At 31.7% G+C, this 10120-nt stretch overlaps 1 protein-coding gene across 1 annotated transcript; it reads right to left on the bottom strand.

The window, feature by feature from the left end:
- Nucleotides 1-258: 258 nt before the first annotated feature.
- Nucleotides 259-10012, bottom strand: LOC133177028 (HAUS augmin-like complex subunit 2). Its single transcript, XM_061312112.1, has 6 exons — nucleotides 9893-10012; nucleotides 2579-2671; nucleotides 2193-2262; nucleotides 984-1116; nucleotides 630-738; nucleotides 259-440 (listed from the first exon to the last, which is right to left on the bottom strand). The coding sequence occupies exons 1-6, from the start codon at nucleotides 10010-10012 to the stop codon at nucleotides 324-326; spliced, it is 642 nt and encodes a 213-aa protein (XP_061168096.1). The 3' UTR covers nucleotides 259-323.
- Nucleotides 10013-10120: the final 108 nt, after the last annotated feature.

Below are 10120 nucleotides of genomic sequence, written 5' to 3'. Positions count from 1 at the left end.
TTACTTCTTTTGGCAGAATAAATTAGATTTGTCTGAGAGAGAGAGAGAGAGAGAGAGAGATTTCTGAAATGTACCTCCCATATCTCTTTTAGAAAAGATAATATATAGCTATTATTTTGAGAGATATCTTGTTTCATAAATAGTAAATGGCTTGCCATATGGAGAATATTCATTCAAACTCCCCAGGCATTTTAAACTTTTAAACTTGTACATGTATATGAACATTAATTTTTACTTCTAGGATCAAGCAATACAATATTCTAAGAAAATATATTTAATATCTACATGTAAGTAATACACAGTATTATTAAAACAATCTGTTGTCAGGATTTTATTTCAAGTCCATGAAATTGAGCCATATTGTTCCTCATTTGGCACAACAACTGGAAAGTTGTCTGTAGTCCTGCCAATGTGTTGTTAATTTCACTCAACAAACTTTCCTGCAATAGATATCCATTAAACATTTAAACAAGTATCAGTTCTGATTACAATTAACAGTATATGCACGATTCCATGTAAATTCAAAATTCGAAACTTTAAAGAGATCTAGTTATTCCATAATGAGAGTATAGGTTGAAAATTTTGAAAATATGTTCTTTAAAACTTTAAATGGTTCAGAAAACTATTACCATTTGTCCATCACTGAAGGACAAGGATTTAACCCATGTGATATTTTCTAAGTGCGTGTTGAGATCTGCTAGGACTGGGGCTACCTGGGGGAAAAGTTCTGCTGCATACCTGTCAATTTATGGAGTAAAAAAAAATGCATGTATTTTGAATACAGATATTTGATATTAGATTATATACTAGTGTATATGTTTCATGATATTTTGGAAATATAATATTAACAGACTGTTAATTACTTAGAATTGAATATTTATGAACTGTGTCAGAAGTCTGTGAAAAGTGCAATAATTTCATCATTTTATAAACAAGAATTCTAAATGTTCAACGTTTAGATAGATATATATATTGGGATGTACCTGTGATATTGTGCTTCAATTTTTACAAAATCACCAACAAATGGTTGTTGTAGTCGAGTTTTTAACTGACTCTTGCTGTCGATTATGGATTGCATGTGGCCATTCAAACTTTGTATATTCTTTATTCTTTTCTCTGAAATAAAATTGCATTGTTTTACATAACATAGCCTAAGTGCATACATGTAGACTACAATCTTTAAGGGCTGTTAAAACAGATGGAATTTTTAACCAAATATAAGAAAAGCATCACAAAATGGAGCATACCCTTGCAACATGATTTTGTTCACAGAGTACAGTTTCTCAGACAATAAATTCATATATCACTATCCTTGACCTTTTGGTCCTGAGTTGTATAAGTATCTAATCTCTGTAGAGAGTATCAAATTGAGTCCAGTCAAGTGATATGCCTTTTACTTTATTTACACATGACTGACCTTGACCACTGACCCTGGAATTAGTTTCTTTGGTCACTATGCAGGGTCAAGAAATAATGTATAGGCCTGTTTCCCTTGTAATCTATAATACTATTATCAATTCAAAGCTTGATGTTGAGTAGGCTTGACTCTGAACCCTCAAACAAAAGTGTTTTTTAGGTCAACTCTTGTTCTTTAGCAAATCTGAGACTGAAAAGTTAAATGATACTCTTCATATCATGTACACTGTTAAGGACTCTAATTTTGGCCCTCAAATGAATAGGTTAATTCCTCAGCTCTGCTGATTTACCATCTCTGTTGATTGGGACTCGGACTAAATGGTCAAATAGCACTCTACATATCATGACCACATCATTAAGAAAATACCTGACTCTGTGACCATTACCTTTTGACCCCAAAATTAAGGATAAATAACACAAACTTTTTTCAGAAATCAGCAAAATTTCTCATAGATTTATATGCAAATAGGAAAAATAGGTAACCTGAATGCTATTTTCCAGGTAAAGTGGGAAAATTTTGTCAGATTTTGTCACAATGTCAAAAATATGTGCAAAATTTTGTACAGAACTATATAGAAAACGATACAAAGTCGCATATCTTAGCACTAAAGAAAACTTACGATTTCTTTATATTTTAAGGATTGCTTATTCATGTCATTTCCATTCAAAATCAGTCAAAAAATATATATCAATCCAAGCATCAAATTTTTGTGTTATGTATACTTAATAGGATTGTGTGTTGCAAGAGGATAAAATATAATGCTGCAAAACTGTACCTCTTGTGTCCAGATGAGTAATATCACTAGTCTCTCTGTCCTGCATTCTCTTTTGGATCTCTAAATCAACCTGTAAAACCATTAAACCAAGTAAAATATACAACAAATGAATATAATTATTATTGTTAGCTAGTACAAAGACATAAATTCATAGAATTTAAATAAAATATTTAAGGGCATGGAAAATTCATTTGTATTTCTCCTTTGCTAGGAGCTGTCATGTAGATCCATGAAGGCTTGCATGACACAGTCAGACACACACAAGCCACTGGCATCAGACAACCACAATGAAAATGTCAGCCCTTACCATTTTGGTGAAAAAATTCAATGGACACAAGTTGTACATCAACGTATTTGAGTCTTTCATTTGAGGAAGCATACAATACCTGATGCAATTCCTTCTGAATTTTTGTAATTTCCTTAAGCACTGCTATCACTGCTAATGATGCTGTTGAACTCTTCAATTTATCTTCTTTATTCTATTAATAAAAAAAAAAAAAAAATTACTAGACTTTGTATTAGAGCAACATTGAAATTAATACTTTAGATTTTTAGCTCACCTGAGTCACTAAGGTGACCCATTGTAATCTGAAAATGCAATATAATCCTTTGAAAAGCTTTCTCTGCTCTTAGTATTTAACAGGCAAATGATTGCATGGTTATGATGAGCAAGCACGGCCTCTGGTCTAGGGATTCTTAAGTAAGTAGTCGTGATTCCAAGTGAACCGAAAATGGATTTTGTAGAAAAACGGTAGTTAAAAAAAAATGGAAGCAGGCGGTTGAGTAAAAAAGCGATAGTCTTCCTTGTAAAGTGGTAGAATTAAAGAGTGTTTGTTCACTTGAGATATGCCATGTACATTATTTGCTGCAATGCATGATGGAGCCAAACATTCAGTTTTTCAGACTTGGGAGTTCATCTAGACTGGTTAGGGTGGGGCTCTATTACAGTCATGTACGGAAATTGTATTACAAAAATACTTTTTTTAATGAAATGAAACAAAAATAATGGTACCCCTTATATTTTTACATTAAATGCTCTTCAAAGACCAAGAACCAACGGTATGGGGATTGTGCCGAGTTCACTTTGTGAATACTGTGTTTTATGCTAAAGCACTATTTGTGGTGAAAAGTCTGGTGAAAGCAATATAATAGAGTGTAGTTAGCACTAGCATATACATGCAGGAAAGTAAATTAGATCTACTCTCTGGGTTGTTGCTTATTACAGACTATTTTGCTGATCCCTGATCATCCTATTTTTGTTTTTGAGCAACGTATCACTATCTTCTATCATTTTATTTTGTTTTATTATATGATTATAAAATTACCATTCCATGAACCTTTTACAGAGTTGTACTATACTCAGGTGACCTGTTAAGGCCCTTTGGCCTCTTGATCATGTCTAGAGGCACTTGAAAGGTCCAGTCCAAAGACTATTTCTATGTTAGTAGCTACTAAAATCTACCTAGTATTTAAACTTACTCCAGGTAGCTATTTTACCTACTTTTTGCTTTACTTACATTTTGTGGCCAAACGCAAGAACAGCACAATATGGTGAGCACCAAATTTCTTAATAGTCACACTGATGTCTGATGATGAATACAACAAAAATTTTGGCAAAAAATGATTACTTAACAATATCACATAAAAAAAAAAACAACTACAATGTACATCCTGTTTCATTTTCTGGTAGCTGAGGTCTAAAATGACTTACAAATCTGTATCAATTTTAAACTAATCTTCAAGCATTCTCAGAGAAAATGTTTTAGGGATGATTTTTAATGCATTTCCTCTCCATCTCCACCCTTAAAAAAGTTTTCAAATTGATAAACAAGAAGTTTGACCTGTTTAAAAGATGTGCCATAATTATTATTTTATTTTATTTTCAAAGACAGGTAAAAGTAGGTAGAAGTAGTTTCTTCAAGTAGGTGTAAATACCTAGGTAGCTATCAATGGCTACGTAGGTAGAAATAGTCTTTGGACTGGACCTGTTGAATTCTCTCGGCACGAAATGCGGTAGGTGAGCTTTATTTTCAAAGAACAACCTATGTAAACGAGCAAGTGGTGCAGACACCATTACGGAGCCTGCATATCTTTACTTTTTTATGCCCCTGTAATCGAACATTTTGGGGCATATAATTTTTGACCTGTCCGTTAGGAGTGAAACGGTTCACCACGGTATCGATTCACTGCGGTATTTTTTCTCGGTTTGATATACAGTGCAAAATCTCTAATTTTCGGTTCGGTTCATTTTTCGGTCGGGATCGTTATTTAGTCGGGTTTGGCATAAGGTAAAACACGTTACTCAGTATAAATGAGTAAAGAAAATGTAAATTTTTGATGACTGATAGCTTGTAAAATAATTTTTGACAGTCAAATAATTTTAATCAATTTCTTCTAGTCAATTTGCAAATAAAATTCGTAAAATATGTGACTAGATTTAGAAAAAGAAAGCATAAAACAACATTGAATTTGCTTCCTTCTATCAAAATGTATCGTATCAAAAATAACCGAACCGAGACAAAATTATACAATACGTATCGAACCGCGAAGGATGTGTATCGTTTCACCCCTACTGTCCGTCAGTCTGTTTGTCCGCAAAAACTTTAACCTTGCCCATAACTTTTGATTTGATTGGAGCTATGGCTTTGATATTTCACATGTATATTCCTTGTGACAAAACCTTTCTTTGGTTTCCAACACACAGTATAATTTGTCCAAACTGGACACCAATGGTTCCATAAAATTTGGCCGGATTAGACAGAATCCGGAGTGCAGGAAAACTGCAGAAATATATTTGAAATTTATATCCGTTGTTTTATTGACAAGTACAATGCATATGTTGGAAAAATAAAATTGACAAAATCATTTGATTTTTATGGAGTCTAAAATTATTCAAAAGCAAATTGCATTACTTACTGTCAATTTTTTCTTTTTCATTCACAAAGTTTGAGACTTTCAACGTGAAATGTTAACAGAGTCAAAATCTACAGACATGTGTATATCAAGTGTGGGTTTTTGCAATTCGGAACTTATTTCAATAACCGTAAACACAATTATTTATGATTCGATACTTATTGAATTGACATCTTAATGTTTATGTAAACATTTACGTAGTCCCTTCAATGCTATGGCACCACTTTGAAATGAGACATCTGAGTTTCGATCCCGATTTATATTTTGATTTGTAAATCGTGTACCTATTGATTTTATGTTATACAGTGTGATATGGAGTTGAAAGCAAGTTAAACATGTAAGCATTTTTTAAAATTTACTTGTAACTTAACTTTATATTTCTTCAAGTGGATTGTGTCATCGCCACTTTCAGTTCGTCTAATGATACTTATGTAAACACAGGTTAGCACATCTACCACGAAAGGTGATAATTGCATTGAAGTGACTCAGGTAATTCTGCTTGGCCAGATTAGACGAAATAATTACTGTTAATTATGAGTAGTTGGGACCAATTTGACCATTCGGAATACAGAATAGACAGAATCCGGACTACACAGAATTTTTTATAATACATTTGTTTAAGAAGTGCATGGGACTAAAATTTATAGCCGAAATGGACAAAATTCTGGAATACTCAGTCAGAGTCCAGATTAGACAAATTTTACTGTATTTGACAATTTGACCTTGGAGTTTGACCCACTTTCATGATCATAACTTTTGAACAGTTGTTGCTAGAGCTTTCATATTTCACATGTATATTCCTTGTGACAAGACCTTTCTTTGGGTACCAACATTTTTTATCTCTTGACCTTGGAGTTTGATTTGCATTTGAGAAACTTTAGCCCTTGCCACAGACTTTCATATGGGGGCATCAGTGTTTCACGAACAGATCTTGTTTTTTTTAACATATTCAATATATAGGGGTAACCCGAATTACCGAAATGCCCCCGATTTACCGAAATACCCCTAGAAATTACCGAAATGCCCCTGAAAACTACCGAAATACCCCTTAAGTTATGTTCTTGAATACATTTTATTGTAAAATATGTTAAATTTTTATTCAAAATATGCCGTAATTTTAACATAAGTACAAAAACGGTGTTTATTTTGCTCAATATCGCGATTTCAAAGAACGATAACTCTTGCAATATTGTTATTAATTCCATGTTTTCTTTTTTTCTTTTTCTTTTTTTTTTTTTTTTTGTGTGTGTATGTGTGTTTCATGAAATTATTTACTTTAATTTATTTATTTTTTTTGTAAAGATTAATAATTTGTATTGTTATTTGACCAAAAAATTCGTAATGATTATACAATGACGACAAACAATACTGACAATTTCATTCCACCACTCAAAAAAACCAAAGTGTGATATAAAAAGCATTTCTAAACTTGACCGAGTAACAATTTTTTTTTGTCGCTGACAAATTTACTATTATAACATCCTCATTAAAAAGATCGATTTCAACTCTCATTCTCAACATAAGCATGAAATTTTGTATATAATATATTTAACCATACATGCATTTGGGGTTACAACATGAACATTTGTAAAACGTACATGTATTCCATGCAAATCTTCATGTCGATTTTCTCATTCACAAATTTCAAACGAAACAATTAATACATCTAATTCACATCTTAAAACAAACATTGATGTATCTATTGCAAAGAATTATAATTTTTTTTGTTGAAATTAATTCCCGTAACGAATAACTTCCGTTAAGAATTTCCCAACGAAAATAATTAATGCTAAATTCGTTCCAGATTTCAAAAGTCTATACTAGTATTTGTTTTTATACACAACGACAGAAAATGAAAATATGTCAATTTCATGTTTATTTTAATAATTAAAAGTATTATAACTTAATTCCGCAACACTGCCTTTATTAGGACCGCAGCTCATCCGCAGGTACATACATGTATAAATAGAAATTGTTGTAAAATGTTAACGATACCATATTTGTCGATAATTCTTTTTTTTCCAAAACGCACTGAAATATCCTTGCTAAAATTATGGTGCTAAAGTATATATTTGAAGTCACTATTTTTGAATTCATGTTGTATATCCTTATTTTGTCCTTGTTTCGTCTGAGTTGAGATTGCTTTCAAAATGCTTTAACTGCCAATGACACTACGGCATTCTTTTTTTCGACTTTTACCTCATTTTGCAGCAAAATCTGCAGAAATCATCCTGGATTAGCATGTAAGAAAGATTTAGGGCATAAGTCATAAAAGAGAGAGTTTACGTCCTTATTTTCTGAGAACATCAAAACATTCACTAGTATAGATTTTCTGCGTTTTTAAGAAAATCATTTTTCTTGTGCACGGAAATAATTTTTTGCGGTCGATTTGATGCTTTGTATCAATCTTAATTTTTGTCATTGTATATAAAGTACATGCAGACAAAGTTCGCAAAATAAATAATTTTTATTGGGCATGTTAATTTTACTAAAATATTGCCCCCCAAAGTATGTAAGTTATATATTGTACATAATAAATATTGTATTTGTTTGACAATTTATATACTCTTCTTAAAAGAAAGTGAAAGCTGAATAGTTAATAAATTACAATAATGCATAAAATTGACAGCTATAGCATCATATACCACGTGCCGTAAATTCACACCCGAGTTCTCTGCAGGTGTACAACACATACATGCAAGGATTCTAGTTAACTGAGTTGTTAGTGAATAAATTAATTTAAATATATCGCAGATAATATCGTAATAAAAATATTATACTACCATTTATGATTTATTCTTAGTAGGAAGCGTTGCGGGATATCGTGAATGCATGGCGGCATGGATTTTTTTAGGGTCTCTCTGGGGCCGAAATTCAGCCCCATTCCAAATGCTGAAAAGTGCATATTTTTCCCAAAATTATACCTAAAAATTCCCAATATGAAAAATGTATTAAGTTGTAAATTATTAAAATAATGACAAAAGGTGTTTATGTTCTCTATGTGCGATGTACGAGCCATCCGAGGAGTTCCGAGAAGTTATTCGGAATACTATGGATATTTGCATGCATACTTTTTTTTAAAGCTGGATTGATTTTTAAAAATTAAAGTCGGGATCGTTACTTAATAAATAAACGTGCATCATGTCAGTCTCTCCAGTTTGCCTAGGACGGTTTATTTCACTCTTGAAATTCCTTCCAATACCTCTAAATTAATATTGTATATATGTTAATTAATCCTTTGTTCATTTGTTATCTTTTCATTGTTGATCTATTTGTTGTTTGTATTTTTCTGCCTCAAGTGAGGCCATAAAGTGAAATAAAATGTTCAAATGGTAATTTTCAGGCTGGGTTGAATTGCTCTTATTCTTATAAATTGGTCAAACAATACCAGCTAACCACTCATCTGGAACAAACCCACTATCAAATTTTATTTTAAAGAACTTCTTACATAAAAGTAAAAAAGATGACAACGTATTTATAAATATGTTCATTTACAATGTTATCATACCCTGCAGCTTTGCCATTTTTTAAGCTTCTGAACTTCAACAGCCACTATTATTTCATATCACTAAAGCTGGTTTAAGCCAGCTTCATACTATTAAAAATAAGAAAAATGATTAAGTATTTCACTTTTGCTTGTTTTTTCCTATTTATTTGTATGAAGATATTTTTCCCAATTTCAACCAAATATCGCTATTTTTCCCAATCTTGACGGCCCCGGCCTCTGGAATCAAAGGGTGAAAAAATCCCTGGGCGGTACCTCCACGTGAAACGGTCTGGGAAAACACAAGAAATATATAAGGACATTTTTGAGGGATTTCAATTTTTCATGTTTGATTTCAATATAAAGTATAGAATTGGTGGGAAAAAAAGAAAAATAAATAAATGAAACAAAATAAATAAATTAAAAAAAAAAACCGGCATAGAATAACTGCGTGATAAATAATGTTTAAGAACTGTTCGACAAAATTTTATCACATTTTTTCTGAGTATCTGATATTCTTAAGCTTGAAAAGCGTCCACATTCAGAATATTTTTTTCAATGATATTTAAAAAAAAACAACAACAAAATAATGCTACACAACTGAGGAAAAAAAAGGCTACCCTCTTTCGTAAAATGATTAAATATCCGAAGCTTGTTGTTCAAGTGTGCGCTTGCCACAAACTGACATCGATTACTTTAGGATAAAAACTAAACCGTCAGTGTAGAAAAATTATTTTTTGAATTTGTTTAGTGTCAGTCAATAAATGTCCTTTCTTCAGGGACCTTGGTATATACTAGTATAAATATAGGTCCTTGCTTTCTTCTTCATCGGTTCATCGACGATCTGTATGAAATTGACAGAATAAATAAATAAATTGCAATTATCTTATTCCCTTGAAATAAATTTACTAACAAAACTTCTAAACTTACAGAAGTAAGTATCGTAAAATTCTGATGAAATAACGATCAACTACAGGTTACAGAGTTGTCTTCCTTAGATGAACATACGTATTGTATAAAAAATATAAAAACAACATTTAAAATATTTTTTAATTTTTCTTTTCAAGATAAATTTTACATATTGAACACATAATCTTTCATATTATCCCACATATTTATATTTTATAGGGGCATTTCGGTAGTTTCCAGGGGAATTTCGGTAATTTCTACGGGCATTTCGGTAAATCAAGGGCATTTCGGTAATTCGATGTACCGAATATATAGGATTTAAGAAAAACAAGACCCAAACACCTGTGCAACATATTATATTGATCAACTAGATTACATTTGAAAAAATCAATACCTTTAGAACATAGCCTAATTTTTCTGCTAAATTCAATACATTCAGCAATGGAGATAGAGAAGAGTCGGCATCACTCCATGGATTTTGCTCACCAACTCTTGTAAAACTGTTGAGATCCATCTCTGTTGTGAAAATTAAATTTACCTCCAAACACTAAAGAGCTTTACTGTATTTTGACTAAATGACGAAACTGGCGAATTATTGTGAGAATGAGACAAAATAATAATA

The sequence above is a fragment of the Saccostrea echinata genome, unplaced genomic scaffold (genome assembly GCF_033153115.1).
Source record: "Saccostrea echinata isolate AGI-Se365-2 ecotype Australia unplaced genomic scaffold, CSIRO_AGI_Sech_v1 ptg000086l, whole genome shotgun sequence".
NCBI classification, from domain to species: domain Eukaryota; kingdom Metazoa; phylum Mollusca; class Bivalvia; order Ostreida; family Ostreidae; genus Saccostrea; species Saccostrea echinata.
Note: the sequence above shows the minus strand (reverse complement) of the source record. Positions and strands in the feature narration are given on the sequence as shown.